Genomic DNA, 17,193 nt, shown 5'->3' with positions numbered 1-17,193 from the left:
AATCAGATAGTTGTGCTGTGAGCACAGAGTCAGAATAAGGAATGTTAGTTGTAACTTGAATACCTGATCTACCCATCTCCAGAAAAAGGACTATTTCTGCCACCAGGACTAGGTTCAGAATTAGACATCCTTTCCCCAGGACAGGCATGGCTGGGCTCTGCCACCACTTGGTTTTTCACTTCTGTGACTCGCATTTTCTTAATCATAGAAGGATGATCAACCTCAACTCTGACTTATAACTTCTCCTTCATAAGTGGTAATACCTTCAATTGAATCATAATTGAGACTGGCAGACCTGGGAATAATTCTGCCTCTTTAAGGTGACATTGCATTTTTGTGCTGTAATTTATAATGAGCTAATGTCAGTTTAATTCTTAGAGGGCAACTTCATTCCCAAGTTCTTAGGGGAATTTTCCTTGTCATTTCCTTGTACTATCTAAAAAGTGATAATGGTTTACTAGGCAACCATGCCCTAAATTACTTTACAGAACAGAATATTGAAGACAACTTGTCATAACACACAAAAATGACCCCCTAAGAGAAGCAGCATGTTATGATAGAGAGCACTGAGCTACAGGTCAAAAGTTTAAAAAAAATAAATTAGAACATTCTCTAACACCATACATAAAAATAAACTCAAAATGGGTTAAAGACCTAAATGTAAGACCGGATACTATTAAACTCTTAGAGGAAAACATAGGCAGAACACTCTTTGACATAAATCACAGTGATATTTTTTTGGATCCATCTCCTAGAGTAGTGGAAATAAAAGCAAAAATAAACAAATGGGACCTAATTAAACTCAAAACTTTTTGCACAACAAAGGAAGCCACACATAATAACAACAACAAAAAAACAACCTATGGAATGGGAGAAAATATTTGCAAATGATGCAGCCAACAAGGGATTAATTTCCAAAATATACAAACAGCTCATACAGCTCAATATCAAATAAACAATCAATCAAAAAATGGGCAGAAGACCTAAATAGACATTTCTCCAAAGAAGACATACAGGTGGCCAACAGGCACATGAAAAGATGCTCAATATCGCTAATTATTACAGAAATGCAAATCAAAACTAGAGTGAGGTATCACCTCACACCAATCATAATGGCCATCATCAAAACGCCTACAAATAATAAATTTTGGAGAGGGAGTGGAGAAAAGGGAACCCTCCTACACTGTTGGTGGAAATGTAAATTAGTGCAGCCTCCATGGAGAACAGTATGGAGGTTCCTTAAAAAACTAGAGTTACCATATGATCCAGCATTACCACTCTTGGGGATATATCTGGAGAAAACCATAATTTGAAAAGACACATGCACCCCAATGTTCATAGCAGCACTATTTACAATAGCCAACATATGGAACCAACCTAAGTGACCACTGACAGATAAATGGATAAAAATGTGGTATATTTATGCAATGGTATGTTACTCAGCCATAAAAAAGAATGAAATAATGCCATTTGCAGCAACATGGATGGACCTGGAGATTATCATACTAAATAAGTCAGACAGAGAAAGACAAATAACATATGACATCGCTTATAAGCAGAATTTTAAAAAATGATACAAATGAACTTATTTACAAAACAGAAACAGACTCACAGATTTAGAGAACAAACTTATGGTTAGGGGGTGGGAGGGGAGGGATCGATTGGGAGTTTGGGATTGGCATGTACACACTGCTATATTTAAAATAGATAACCAACAAGGACCTACTGTATAGCATAGGGAACTCTGCTCAGTGTTCTGTGGTAACCTAAATGGGAAAAGAATTTGAAAAAGAATAGATACATGTAAATGTATAACTGAATCACTTTGCTGTACACCTGAAACTAACACAATATTGTTAATCAACTATATCCAATATAAAATTAAAATTTAAAAAAAGTTCTGGGGGCTTCCCTGGTGGCACAGTGGTTGAGAGTCTGCCTGCCGATGCAGGGGACAGGGGTGCATGCCCCGGTCCGGGAAGATCCCGCATGCCGCGGAGCGGCTGGGCCCATAAGCCATGGCCGCTGAGCCTGTGCGTCCAGAGCCTGTGCTCTGCAACGGGAGAGGCCACAACAGTGAGAGGCCCGCGAACCGCAAAAAAAAAAAAAAAAAAAAAAAAAAAGTTCTGGGTTTCAACCCCAGCTCCACCTGCTGTGTAGCACCAAGTCACTGGCCTCTGTCCATAATTTCTTTATCAGTCATGTCAAGACAATAATATTTGTCCTGCTGGTCTCCAAAACTATCTGTAAATTGTAAAATTCTATTCAAATGTAGCAGGCCACTGATAGAACTTTGCCAAGCAGTTGGCAAAAGCACTGCCATTCTAAAGGGTATCTTGATAACTTCCCCACATCCTTTGTGCAGACCATCCCTGACTGAGCAGTGCAGGCTTTCAAGCAGCTCACCATTCAAGGGGCAGCCATGAGAAGAATAATGTGTTGTTAACAATAAGCAAGCATTTAAATGATTAGAGTCAATGTCCTTAATTCGGGAAAAGAGCTACTTTGTAACTCCATCTATCTCAATTCTTGTCCAACCCGCCCTGTGCCCCCAGAGGATGACCCATGTGAATTCCATCAATGGGCTCCCTTGGTCTTTGGCTTCAAAATGTGTTCTGTCAAAGGGGATCCCTGGCAGGAGTGAGGAAGGAGGGAAAAGAGAATGAAGTCAGGGTATATATCACCCTGACCCTGTCTGTGCAGAGGCACAGTGGGCTGGCTACATCCCTTGACTGAACGTCTCAACTCCTAACAGATGACGTTGACCACACAGTTCTCTCTACGTCCTGCTCCATAGGGGTGGTAACGCCATCTCACTGCCAGTAGCCCTGGGGTACCACAGTATCGCTTGTGTTTTCCCTACACCTTGTCCACACTTTATAAATCCTTTTGTTAATCTCTCTTCAAATCAACCATCTGTTTCCTACAGAGGTAGTTACCTTGTGTCTTGTATCCTATAGTTGATACAGACACACTGAGGCTTTCATGCTAAAGGCAGCACCAAACATTCATTTCTTCAACAAATATTCCCAGAGAGCCTCCTTTGTGCCGGGCCTTAGAGAATACAGCAGAGAACAACATAAATAAATCCTCTCCCTCTATCCTCAGGTGGGTGACTAAGGAGGGCTTTATCCAGGAGATGACTTTGAGGCAGATTTCAGGACAATGTGAAAAGAGCCAGACATAAAAGGATCTTGAGGAAGAACTTGCCAGGCAAAGGGACAAACAAGAGTAATGACTCAGGCAGAAACAAGGTTGGCCTTTTGAGGGACAGATACAAATCCATGTGGCTGCAGCAGAGTGAATGAAAAGGAAAATGGTAGGAACGGTAGGAAATGGGAAGTTTGTAGGTTGTGTTAAGGAGTGTGGATTTGATTCCCAGGGTTATGGGCAGCTCTTGGGGGTAGTGACAGGGGAATGGCTGAGTTTGGGAGTAACATGATCTGATTTACATTTTAAAGATCGATTGGCTGCTGTGTGAGAATAGACTGTAAAGCAAGAGTGGTAGCAGAGACAAGTTATGAGAGTATTAAAATAGCTGAGGGGGGCTTCCCTGGTGGCACAGTGGTTAAGAATCTGCCTGCCAATGCAGGGGTGATGGGTTTGAGCTATGGTCCAGAAGGATCCCACATGCCTCAGATCAACTAAGCCTGTGAGCCACAACTACTGAGCCTACGCTCTAGAGCCCACGCACACAACTACTGAAGCCCACACGCCCTAGAGCCCATGTTCTGGAGCAAGAGAAGCCACCACAATGAGAAGCCCATGCACCGCAATGAAGAGTAGGCCCTGCTCTCCGCAACTAGAGACAGCTTGCTTGCAGCAACGAAGACCCAATGCAGCCAAAAATAAAATAAACAAAATAAAATAGCTGAGGGAAGAGATCATAGTGGCATGGATCAGGTTAGTGATCATAGGAAATGGAGAGAAGTGACAATACTCAGAAAGTATCTGAATTTACTTATTAATTGGAAATGGAGTGGGGGGGAAAGGAAGAGGCTGCTGCTAAAAATTCTGATGTCAGTAACTCAGATGCCATTTACTAGAAGACCGGGTTTTTACACATTGGGATTGCTGTGGAGAAATAAGAATTTGTGTGTTCATTTGATACCCAAATTGAAATGTTGAGGAGGCAACTGAGTATGAGCCTGGCTCTTAGAAAAGAGATGAGAGTTCAAGACACAAATGTGTGACCATGCACGTATGGAAGTGGATGAGGTTACCCTGGGAAACAGTGTGTCTGGAGAAGATTAACAACACGGACTGAGCCAGGAGGATCAGCTGGAGTTTAAAGCTTATGGAAAAGAGGAGGAACTAGCAAAGAAGTCTGCGAAGAAGCACCAGCAAGGAAGAAGGAAGAGGATTGTAATGGGTGTGCAGGACCCATGTGAGACTGACAGCTCCATCCCTGGTGAAAGGGTGTTTGAGAAAAATCTATTGCGTTAAATGTGGCTGAAAAGTGAAATAAGACAAAGCTGAAAATTAAATCATTGAACTTGCCAACACGTAGGATGTTGTTGTTTTCAACACTGAATGATAGAAACAAAAGTAGGTTAATGGGAAAATTGAAGGTTATAGAACAGAGAGCACTAATAGAAATGACTTTGTGAAGGAGGTTTGCTGTAAAGGGAGCAGCTAGAGGGAAATGTGGAGTCGAGGAGGAGCTGTTTTTAAGACAGAAGATGTTAGGGCCTGTTAATATGCTGATGGGATTTTTCTAGCAGAGAGAAAAATAGATCATGTAGGAAAAAGGGGAGATCAGTGAAAGAACAAGATTTTGAGGAGAGGAGAGAGGAGGAGCCACTGTGTAAGCAGAGGAGTTATAGGAGCTCAGATATTATAGGAGCTCAGACATTCTAAATTCTTGGTTCTAAATTCCATCTATATATTAGAATTCCTTGAGAATTTAAAAAAATATATAGATGTCCCATACCAGATTAATTAGTTCAGAATCTCTAGGAGTGAGATCTGGACATCCACATTTTAAAAATTCTACCTATAGCCCCCATTGATAACCACTGATGCCTTGACACAGGAGCAAAGACAGATGGAATACAAATCCAGGTAGTTTGATCGACTTGGTGATGGGAAGACGCGGCATTTCTTCCCTGATTGCTTCTACTTTCTCAATGAAATATGAAACCAGGTCTGAGCTGAGAGACTGTGGTTTGTTTGAAGAGAAAGAGAGGGTTAAGGTATGAATAATTTTAGGAAGTAGGAAAGCAAATTTACTCACGTAATATAATAGGATCGCAAGGATTTTCAGAGGGCTCACTTGAGACTTGTGGCAATAAATGTAATGTGAGACTAAATTAACACAGCTGTGTTTCTTCTCCAGCCTGTACCATCCGGGACAGGCAAGGAGTAGGTGGAGATGTTCCTTTTGTGATATTTGAAGCAGTTGAGACCCCTTGACTCCTGAGTAGAGTTACAAAGTGGAGAAGAGCTGTCTTTAGAAATTTCCTACCCCCTCCTGCTCCCTAAAACTAAGATACTCCAGGCTGACTCCACCACCCCACCAGAATGTTATCAAAGAGGTGCTAACAAATCGGAATGGAATTCTAATTGGTGGAAAGGTTGAGGGAGGGGAAAGGAGATTTTTAACAGTATCTTATTGAGCCACGATTTACATGAAATAAAAAATGTACAGGGCTTCCCTGGTGGCACAGTGGTTGAGAGTCCGCCTGCCGATGCAGGGGACATGGGTTCGTGCCCCGGTCCAGGAAGATCCCACATGCCACGGAGCGGCTGGGCCCGTGAGCCATGGCCACTGAGCCTGCGCGTCCAGAGCCTGTGTTCCGCAACGGGAGAGGCCACAATAGTGAGAGGCCCGTGTACCGCAAAAAAAAATAAAATTAAATTTAAAAAGTACAAAGCTTATGTGTACTGCTTGATAACTCTGCATGTTTATATACACCAAAATGTGATCAACAGTAGATGAAGATATAAAACCATTCTCATCACGCCCCAGAAAGTTCCCCTCAGGCCAGCAGTCTCTAAAGCTGATTTTCTGATTTCCATCCTCAATTTAGACAAAGCCAGGGTCAGAAAGGAATCAGCACTGACACAAAAGTTTCATTCGTTCATTCATTCGTTCACATATAGATACACAAATGATACATGTAGAACCTGGATGTCAATGTCCTCTTTTCTTTGTGCCAGAGATTGCTTATCCTCTCTTCCAGGGCATCTCCCAGAGCTGAAATCTTCCTGTTGCTAAATTCCCAAGTTGAGTTCGGGGGCAGCAAACAGGAAGGCATCTGCAAAAGCTGACTTCTAATGTCCCTTCCAGCTTTACCAGCTAATCATTTCAGGAGACCAGCCTCATCCAAAGTCATAGCTCTGTGACAGGTGCTAATCATTTTTGACTCAATTCCTTATAATTGATCTAGCAGCTAAAAAGCCTTCAGGTTCTATACCAGTGACCATACTCACTGTTGCTGATATTTTAAAACATAACTACATTGCTTTTGAAAAAAAATTTACTTGAACTACACAAAGTGTGGTTCAAAATATGTCCCAAAGATGGCAGTACAATAATACTTTGTGTGCCACTGTATGTTCAAATATTTTTAACTCTGTTAAATTATAAACAGGTTAGGGGAAAACTTTATCACGAGAGACTAGGAAAAAACAGCATTTTTGTTTTCTGTTATTCTATTTTGCTACAGGAATCTGTCTCCAAATAAATAATATCCCACATCTTCATAGTACTTTAAAATATGCAAAACACTATCACATGCGTTATTTCTCTTAATCCTCACCACAACCTGTATGATGGTTATTTTCATTTTATACCATGAGATTCAGAGATTAATTATGACTAATTTAAGATCACTCAGCAGGTAAAGCACCGGAACCAGTTTTCCAAAGACCAGAATTCTTTCCCACACCTCTGCTTAACAAAAAGCAAACATCTACAGGTTCATAATCTACTTTAAACATTACAGGTTATTATGATCCAGCAGAAGTTTGGGATTAAAATCATAGAAGTTAATCTGGAGCTAAAGTTGTCTTGATAAGTAGGGTGACCAACTCATCCTGGTTTGCCTGGGGCTTCATCAGTTTTAGCACTGAAAGTCCCACGTCCTGGGAATCCCCTCAGTCCCAAGAAACCAGGACCGTTGGGGACCAATGCCCTGAATCACCTTGTCCATTGGTTACCTGATGGTTGCCCAACAATTCTGTAAGTTCTGCTAAGTGATGCCCAGAACATTGCCTTGCACTTAGTACCATTTAATAAAAAATTGTGAAATTGTAATTCAGTGTTGTGCTTTGTTTGGGAAAAAAATTTTTTTTGCTGTTTCCTAGATAAGACGTAATCTTTGGAGTCACTCTTGTTGATTCTAGACTCAATGGCTCAGCCCATTTGGCATCATTTTCCACTCTGGTCACTCCTAGTCTCAGCTTGGTTCAGACTTCCTTGAAGTTTTAATATTCTATTCAGTGGCTGCTTTTTGAGAGGAGGCAGCAAAGCACAGGCACTGAAAAATACTGTGAGTGGAAGAAAAGGACCTTCCTCTCCTTGGCTCTACTCTCACACATTGTAAAAGGCATAACCAAGTTCTTTCCCCTTTCAGATACTTCAACAATCCAGCAGTGTTGAATGTGTGATACACAACTGATCAGTCTTTCCTTACCCTTTATCTTGGATATGTGAAGATTAACACACCCCTGGGAAAATAAAAGCAAAGTCAAGTTTATCAGGAGTTGAAATAGAAAGGGTGTGTGTGTATGTGTGTGCGCGCGTGTACACGCGTGTGCGTTTGTGCGTGAGTGCGCGTGTGTGCGTGTATGAGGACGAGTGTGTGCGTGCATATGTGTGTTAACATGCTCATATAGGAGGCAGAGGGCACACATAAATGTGGGAAAACATCCCCAGACACAATTCCCTGTACACCACTACACCACTGCCTCTTTCTGTCCTACTCCAGAAAGAAACTCAATTAAGCAGATTTGGAAAGCCAGGAGACTGGTGGAAAATACTTTGAACCAAAGAAACCAACCCTGGGGCTCTTTGGTGGGGCTAATGGCGGACTCTGGGAGGGCTCACGCCAAGGAGTACTTCCCAGAACTTCTGCTGCCAGTGTCCTTGTCCCCACGGTGAGCCACAGCCACCCCCTACCTCTGCAGGAGACCCTCCAACACTAGCAGAAGAAAGAACCTTCTAAATCCAGTGTGGAGAAAAAAGTGACCAAGGTTGCAGAAGCAAAAAAAGTAATGAAGAGAAATTTTAAAGTAAATAAGAAAATAACATTTACTGATGAAGGAGAGTTGGTTCAGCAGTGGCCACAAGTGCAGAAGTCTGTCCCCAAGGATACTGAGGAAGAGGACGATGCTGGTGGTATCAACTTAGATAAAGCAAAGGAAAGGCTTTAAGAAGAGGACAAATTTGACAAAGAAGAATATAGGAAGAAAATTAAGGCAAAGCATCGGGAGAAAAGACTGAAAGAAAGGGAAGCCAGAAGAGAAGCCAGTAAGAAACAAGCAAAGGCTAAAGATGAAGATGAAGCCTTTCTGGATTGGAGTAATGATGATAATGATGGATTTGATCCAAGCACACTTCCAGATCCAGATAAGTACAGAAGCTCTGAAGAATCAGATAATGAAGATATGGAATATAAAATTAGGTTTCTTGGCTGAGAGACATGTGGGATCTTAGCTCCATGACCAGGGATTGAATCCACAACCCCTGCATTGGAAGGTGAAGTCTTAACCACTGGACCACCAGCAATACCAAGAAGAAGCAGGCAATGAGGAAAAGGAACAACAGTGAAGTGGAAGACGTGGGACCCACAAGTCATGACAGAAAGAAGACCAAGTGGGAAACCTCAGAATCTTTGGATACAGGCCTGTCTTTAGCTGAGGATGAAGAGCTGGTGTTACATCTGTTCAAAAGTCAAAACTAAATAGTCCTTGCTCTTGTCTTCTCCTTGAAACCTCTAGTCATGATTATGTGGGCAAGAAGTTGAAGAAACAGTTGGCTTTGGGGCACTTAGGTAACATGAGTCCCATGCCCAAAGGACCCATTCTTCAGACAGGAGCTATCATACCTCTAAGCCCCTTTCACAGGCCATGCTTGCACCATCCCAGAGCAAACTCACAGTGATGGTGGATTATAAAATTTCCTTATCCCATTTTCCAGCCTGTGCTCTGTTAGATTTTATCCATGGGTTCCTACATCTTATCACTGGAAATGCTTCCTTTGTTTTACTGGCAAGTTCTAGAGACCTTGTTTCATTGTTGGAAATTCCTGTCTTGCTTACCATACAGAAATTTCTCTGTAATATTAAACAAAATTGCTCAGAGGAAAAAAAAAAAAAAAGAAACCAACCCTATCATTAAAAAAAAAACCAAAAAAAAAACCTTCATATTTGTGACCTGTGCAATACCCAATAGTAAAAATATCCAAGAAAATGTTATTCCAAAAAGGACACTGAACATTAGGTAGCTTCTGTGAAAAGTGAATTGCTATAAACTTTTCAAGTAGCTCCACCCATTTACTCAAACAAAAATTCTAATATGAAAAGTAAATGTAGCTTTTTTATTTTTCTAATTTTCACCCACCCTGAGATATCTTAATCTCTTCAACCTCAACAATTTCTTTTCGGTATCAATAGCCCTTTTAGGGAAATTCTGTTTCTCAGATGTCCCTCCCCAGGCTCATCACCAAGATGGCATTTGGACTTAAGTCCTTGTGGGGACCTGGGACTTTCTCAGCAATGTGCTCCTTCCCATTGCGCTGGTGGCATGGACCCACGAAGTCCATGGCTGATGAATTTGTGTGGGTTCCTCCTCAGCCTGGCTCGGGCCACGTTCCTCTCTGCTGACTTGACCCCATGTTGGCCACCCACCCCCCATGCAACCTCCTGAAGTCTAACTGTAATTCCTGTTTGCTCCCCGCGGCAGGCAGGTGGCCCCAGCTCCAACTGTGGTGAAGAGGAAGATTAGGGAAGAAATGTAATGAAAATGAAATTTTAAAAATAGCAGCTGAAAACATATTTTTTTCCTCTCTTCTCCCCAGTAAGTTATGCTGTCAGGCAGGGAGCCATTCTGTCATTATAACTCCTAAAAAAAGAGGAGGAGAGGGAGAAAGCCCTCTCAGGAGGAAGGGTATGAGGAAAGGGAAGTTCCAACATGCCAGGAAGAAGTAGTAATCTGGCCTCTTTCAGGGAAGAGAGCAGAAGTAGAAAAAGCAAGACTTGAGATGTTTGCTGACTGACTTCTAGGCTGATATTACAGAAGATAGGCCGGGAAGGAAGCTTCAGACTTCACAGAGGTATCTAAGGACCCCTGCACGGCAGAATGCAGGGGGCCAAACTATGTGCACGTCCCTCTAAGCAACTCAAAGCAGCTGCTTTAGAGTAAAATGGGAAGGATTATGGGATGACATGGCGTTTAGGGGCTGCCTAAACTTTCTCAGCTCCTGGTGGCATGAAAATTTGCTAGCTGCTCCCCTGTGGCTTGTGGTAGAGCACAGAGGAGTTGATGTTGCTGGCTGGTCAACTTCTCCAGGTCATCCGACTGAGAACCATGTCTCCAGGACCATGACCCAGGTCAAGAACCAAATGGGAGTTCACGGCCAGGTCTTAGGCAAACCATGCAGCATCAATAACAGCTGACCAGCTAAACTACTCCAAGAGAAAGCAGACCACAAGTTCTCCAGAAACGTCAGCAATGGGAGCCAGCAGAGAGAGCAGGGACAAGATGGACAAGGAACATTCTTTCCACAGAAAGACAAGGAGCCACTCACAGATCAGAGCCCTCTCCCCTCCCCCTGCTATTGCCACAAGAACACAGAAAGGCCATGACCCCAGAAGCCATCTCTGTCAGGGAGAAGGAGGAGGGTGAAGAATTGTGAAAGAATAAACATTTACTGCAAAGGCAAAAACTAAAAGGAAACGAAATCAGAATATAATGATAAATCCTTAATTTGTGATTCCCTGGCCTATACTGCTCAGTAGGGTAAAAAGGTGGCGGGGGGAGAGGGTGTTCACAAGGGAGATTGAATTTTGGTGAAAAGTAAAATAGCCACATATTTTTTGCACTTTTGTGGGTGGAATGAGTAAATATGCCATTCTGCTGTAATAGTTAATAGAAGGAAGTTTTTAGTGTATTGCTAATTCAGCAAATGGGTCTTTTGATGAATTACTCAATCAGCTAATTACTAGTCCATTAATCACAGTTTGGCAAACTGGTGCTCAGCAAATTGGTTTTTTAGAAAACTGATCTTTTGATAAATTGCTGTTCAGTGAATTGATCTGTTTCAGCCTACTGATTAAAAAAACAGAAAATCCCCATTCTCATGATGCTTATTTTGACTCTACATTGTCTTACCTCAAATTTTGCACTAGTTGGAAACATTTTAAGATACATTTATATTGCTTTCATATCAGCACCTGCAGCTTGACCATTTTGGTATAAACATGATATCTAATGAAGCATGCATAACTAGTCACAAATCTGGTGTGAGTGGCTCTCCAAATACAATGATAGCACTTCTAGAACCCTTCCAGGCATGATCAGAAAGCAAAAGAGAAAAGGAAGAAAGTGGGGTGGGGAAGATGAAGGGGAGGTTGAATGATAAAAATAACCCTGAAACAACCTGCACTGACACTGTGAAAATCCACAGATTTTCAGCTCTCAGCTGGGGCTTGCAAGCCTTGTGCTCACTTTGAGATAATCATTCCTACTTCAAACCAATGTGTAGCTCCACTCCACACAGAATTCTTTCTCATCACTATAAACTTTGTTGGTGCATGGTATGCTACATTTTTTCCAAGGTCTATTTTGCATAAGTTGAGACTTTTTTTGTCCCTGGAACATCTGTAGTAAGACATCCTTACAATTAAAATCATCCAATGTCATATTCCTCAACGTGGAAGGTAAGCTCTCCCTGCCTGATCGTTTTGATTCTAGCTCTCCCTACCCCAACACGATGCAGGCAAGTAGGTGCTATCTATGTCTCCCAGATATCACATGTCACTTCTGTCATGAACTGTCCCTCCCTGCCTACTTCCTGCTCAACCTCTATTTTTCCCAAGGCTCTCTGATCTCAAAAACCACATGAAACTTTGTATCAACTATCTCAATCCACATTGATCTCTTCATTTTTTGGATGCTTGACTGCATCACTCATTTTGGCTCTCAAAGTCCATTCATTTCATATTTTACTTATTTCATGTATGTGTCACTCCGAACACCATACATTCCTTGAACTGAGGCGTTGAGCTGAGGTGCTGTGTCTGATATTTCAGCACCTCGTTCTGCGATGAGGACATCAACATATACTCTAATATAGGCTTATGGTACTGAATGGAATTTTCTATTGTAACTTAAACACTGTGATCGGATTTAGAAATAATTGTGCTTGCTCATATGCTCAAAATAGACACCATACCAAATCACTTAGTAGAAAGAATGCTTTCAGAAAAAATTTTGTAATGATGGGGAAGGATGGTATTCAGAAATGGAACTGAATTGGTTCTTTGGAAAATCAACGTTGGAACATAAAATTCTTCTTACAAATTTGTTGAACAAAGAATACAGACCTAGTGTATATGGCTGTTTCGGGAGGGGGGAGATAAATTTAGGATCCAAATGAGATAATAGAAGCAGAGACTGAGTAATTCACTTAAGAGGGAAAAACCTTAACAAAATGCAAGAAAAGAAAATAAAGAAATTATCTTCATGTCACAATAAGCCATAAATTAAATATGAAGGTATTTTTACAGTGAATATGATATTGGGGTAGAATGAATAAGGCATATGTACTATTGAACAGAGATCTGAAAACAAAGTAATTTTTGACAAAGGGCTCATACACAGTCTGCCCCCTTGAATCTGCAGATGCAGACCCCACAGATATTGAGGGCCAACTGTGCTGTGCCATTTAATGTAAGGGATTTGAGCATCCACAGATTTTGGTATCCATGGGGGACCTGGAAACTATCTCCCTCAGATACCGAGGGAAGACTGTAGTAAGTGTCTTAAAGTTTCCTTAAATGAACTTAAAATCAACTTGGTAATGTAGTTTATGCATGTCTCAAGAATACGTCTATTAAACACTTGTGGGCAGTAAGATACATTCTTTATGTCCTCTTACAACTGGTTAATCTTTAAGGTATTAAATTTTCATTTGGGAACCTCATCCAGAGGTGTGAAAAAATTGGAGTTAAAAAGCAAATGAAATAGAAACTAACACAACATTGTTAATCGGCTATACCCCAATATAAAATTAAAAGTTTAAAAAAATAATTTTAAAAAATAATTTTTTAAAAAGCAAATGAAATAAAGACAAAAAATTAAGCAAATATTAAAGATTTTGTAAGCATGATTTTACCTATATAACTACTATGAATATTTTTGATGTATATATAAGTCAAAATGTTACCATTATATATTTAGAAATATAGAGAGAAATACCAGAAGAAACAGCTAAAAGATTTGAAAATAATACCTCTGTGGAGAGAAAAATGAAGCTGTAATAGGTCAGGGAACAGGGACTTTTTTTTTTATTAGAAGCTTTGTAATACTTTAATTGATTTTGTGTGTGTGTGGTACGCGGGCCTCTCAGTGTTGTGGCCTCTCCCGTTGCGGAGCACAGGCTCCGGACACTCAGGCTCAGCGACCATGGCTCACGGGCCCAGCCGCTCCGCGGCATGCGGGATCTTCCCGGACCGGGGCACGAACCCGTGTTCCCTGCATCGGCAGGCGGACTCTCAACCACTGCGCCACCAGGGAAGCCCGATTCTTCTTCTTCTTTTTTTTTTTTTTAATATATATATATTTTTTAATTTATTTATTTTGGGCTGTGTTGGGTCTTCATTTCTGTGTGAGGGCTTTCTCTAGTTGTGGCAAGTGGGGGCCACTCTTCATTGCAGTGCACCGGCCTCTCACTATTGCGGCCTCTCTTGTTGAGGAGCACAGGCTCCAGATGCGCAGGCTCAGTAGTTGTGGCTCACGGGCTTAGTTGCTCCGCGGCATGTGGGATCCTCCCAGACCAGGGCTCGAACCCATGTCCCCTGCATTAGCAGGCAGATTCTCAACCACTGCGCCACCAGGGAAGCCCCTCTTCTTCTTTTTGATTCCTCATATTTCCTGCTCAAATCTTGATAGATACAACATGTACCTAACATACTTAGTCTAATTTCAATAAATCTTTAGGGTACAAGGCACTGGGCAAGACAATGTGGGAGATACAGAGATGGAAACTTGCCCTTTAGTTGTTCAATCCAGTAAGGGAAAAGAGAAGTCATACAATTATATGTTCAACATACAACATACATTTTATTCATCACAGGTGGATATAAAATACTAAAATAGAATAATTGGTAAACTCAGGGCAGACAGATTTAAAATTTGCTCTTTCCCCCATCTGTCGCTAAAGGAGCTCTTCAAGGGAGAGTGACCAAATGGGCATATATCTGCCTTGTCCTTTGTCATAACTAGGTCAGAATAATTACTTTAATAAACATGTTTCTGGACCTGGGACTCATTCCAGCACCTATCTGATATACATTTAAGACCTTTGAAGGTTGATGCGGGGCAACAATGTATATAGCAAAGGCCTAGATCCTTTAGTATTTATGAATGCATAATTTTTTTGTTAAAAATCAGAAAACATCAAGAGCTCCAGGATTTAGAGAGTTCAAGATTTCCCAGGACAGAGGGAAAGAATATACGTTTTCCTGATCTTGTTCCCTTTTGTGTACCCTCATCAGCTCTGTCATATGAGTGGTTATGGTGTTGTGTGGGGAGAAGAATGGGATTTGTAAACCAGGATTTTAAAAATTATACATCAGGCAGTATGGCTTACCAGTTAAGGACAGGCTGCTTGGGTTCAATCTTGGTTCTGCTACTTCCCTAGATAAGTTATTTAGCATCTCCATTCTTCAGGTATCTGTAAAATAAGGATAAGAGCAGTACTTCTCATAGGATCATAACCAAAATTAAATGAATTAACATGAGCAAAGAACTTGCACATGGCACATGTTATACAAGTATTGGCTGATGTTGTTATATTTTTGGAGCTTATAAAGTCATTATGAAACACTTTCTCTGAAATAGGCTTAGCCTGGCACATGGATTGACTTACTTTATGTGAGGAATTCCACATGGCCAATAGAACTTCTGAAATGCTGCCAGTTAAATGTCTCTGTCTTAATTCATATTTCCCCAAATGAGTCCTGATTGGATATAACATAGTAAATTTTAATATTAACTTAGGAACTCTTGAAATTGTAAGTTCCAGAATGCTCAAAGGAGGAAGAAATCGTTGCTGATTGGGAATAGGTCAGGAAGATGGGTATTTGAGATGGGACGTGAAAAAATCAGTACAACTGGGGAAGGGGAAAGGAAAGGTACATGCCTTTCCTCTTAGGAAACCATTTTTAGTTACCAGATTGTGCTTGTCTTTGGTTTATTCCAGGGTACATTTTCTAAAAGCACTCAATCTTCCCAAGGACAGCACTAATAGGCTCTGATTTTTCCTATGTTGGGAAAAAAAAGAGAGAGAGAGAAAGAAAGAAAGTCAAATAAAGGTTATGTAACCATGTTACAAATTTAAATGCTTTGTGTTCTACTTTGCCAGAATTTCATTAAAGACTGTGAGTTCACAATAATAGGTACCCATTGGGGTGTGTGTGTATGTAATCCAGATTCCAGACCTTTGCTCCCTGCTTCTAAGTCATTTTATTCTAGTTTATTTGGGGGAAAGGAGGCTTTGTCTCCTACCTGCCCTGAGTCAATTTCATGCCGCAGCTGCTTCTCTCTGCCTTGGCTGGTGTCCCGTGGGCCATGATTCACCTTACTGCTTGTTGCTGCCAGGACACCTGGCCTATTGCCCCTTGAAAGGATGCTGCTACCCACTGTAGATGTCAGCAAAGGGGTGACTCTGGGACTGGCATATTTACTGCCCTGACTTCTTTTTATTTCCCGCATTACCAGTCCACAATGTTGTTCTGGCAAATTAAATTTATGCTGAATATTTAGAGTTATGGGGAGTTTACTTCATAACAACACAATTTATTATTGAATATTAGATGCTCTTGGCCTTAAATATCTTTTGGCTACACTACTATTGGGAATTTTCTTCCTTCTCCGGTCTTACTGCCAAATTTCTCTTTCCTTCTACCCAAATCCTCTATCCTTCTAGATTCACCCCAGTATAAAATCTTTGTTCACTCTTTTTTTTTTTTTTTTTGGCTGCGTCAGGTCTTATTTGTGGCATGCGGGGTCTCCGTTGAGGCATACAGGATCTTTCGTTGCAGCAGGCTCTTCATTGTGGCACTTGGGCTTCTCTTTAGTTGTGGCGCGGGGGCTCCAGGGTGCATGGGCTCTGTAGTTTGTGGCATGCAGACCCTCTCATTGTGGCACACGAGCTCAGTAGTAGTGGCACGTGGACTTAGTTGTCCTGCGACATGTGGGATCTTAGTTCCCTGACCAGGGACCAAACCCGCATCCCCTGCACTGGAAGGCAGATTCTTTACCACTGGACCACCAGGGAAGTCCCTTAGTTCACTCTTACACAGATCAATTTGTCTGTCTTTTTGTTTCATCCTCCTCTCTAAATATATGCCCTCAGGGTCTCTCTTTCCACCCTTAAACAGCTCATTAAGGCATTTTCCTAAACAAAGACATGAAGATAATTCTGAAGACAACTCTGGTGCTGAACGGTAAACATAGATGATGAGATGGAGAGGAATATCCACACAGAGGAAAACTGTAATTGAATATGAAATGATCAGCCTAGCTACTTACTCCTTCATTGATGTGCTAGCAAATCTACAGACAGTAGCAAAGTTGAAGAATATCTTTGCTTAGTCAGGTTAAATGTTAGATGATGTCTTAAATTTGATCTACTAGGAATAGAACTGAGATGGAGATTATTGTTCAAGTGTTTCATTGAGAGAATGCCCTCAGGGGAAACCTGTAGAGGAGTGAGGATAGCAGGCTGGGGGCCAGGGGAAAAGCCAGGCAAAGATGTGGATTCAGTCAAAATCTAGCTGTAGCCTGATCCCACAGGGAACTCTGGAGCAAGTTATCTTAATAGGAGACGAGCGGTCCTAGGCTGTTGTACCTGCATACCAGTCAGATATTGACTGTGGGCCACACTTGAGGGGAGGGTATAACCTCCCAAGCATTTCTAGGTCAGGTGGCTCTTGTTGGCAGAAGGCAGTTCTCAGGAGAAGG

At 41.5% G+C, this 17,193-nt stretch overlaps 1 protein-coding gene across 1 annotated transcript in view; it reads right to left on the bottom strand.

The window, feature by feature from the left end:
- Positions 1–15,456: 15,456 nt before the first annotated feature.
- Positions 15,457–17,193, bottom strand: part of SREK1IP1 (SREK1 interacting protein 1) — a 127,285-nt gene continuing 125,548 nt past the window's right edge. Inside the window, exon 6 of the mRNA XM_079703965.1 lies at positions 15,457–15,491. Within this exon, the coding sequence (XP_079560091.1) occupies positions 15,472–15,491 (20 nt within the window). The 3' untranslated portion in view covers positions 15,457–15,471. The remainder of the gene's footprint in view (positions 15,492–17,193) is intronic.

This window comes from Hyperoodon ampullatus, assembly GCF_949752795.1.
Source record: "Hyperoodon ampullatus genome assembly, chromosome: 4".
Taxonomy (NCBI): domain Eukaryota; kingdom Metazoa; phylum Chordata; class Mammalia; order Artiodactyla; family Ziphiidae; genus Hyperoodon; species Hyperoodon ampullatus.
Note: the sequence above shows the minus strand (reverse complement) of the source record. Positions and strands in the feature narration are given on the sequence as shown.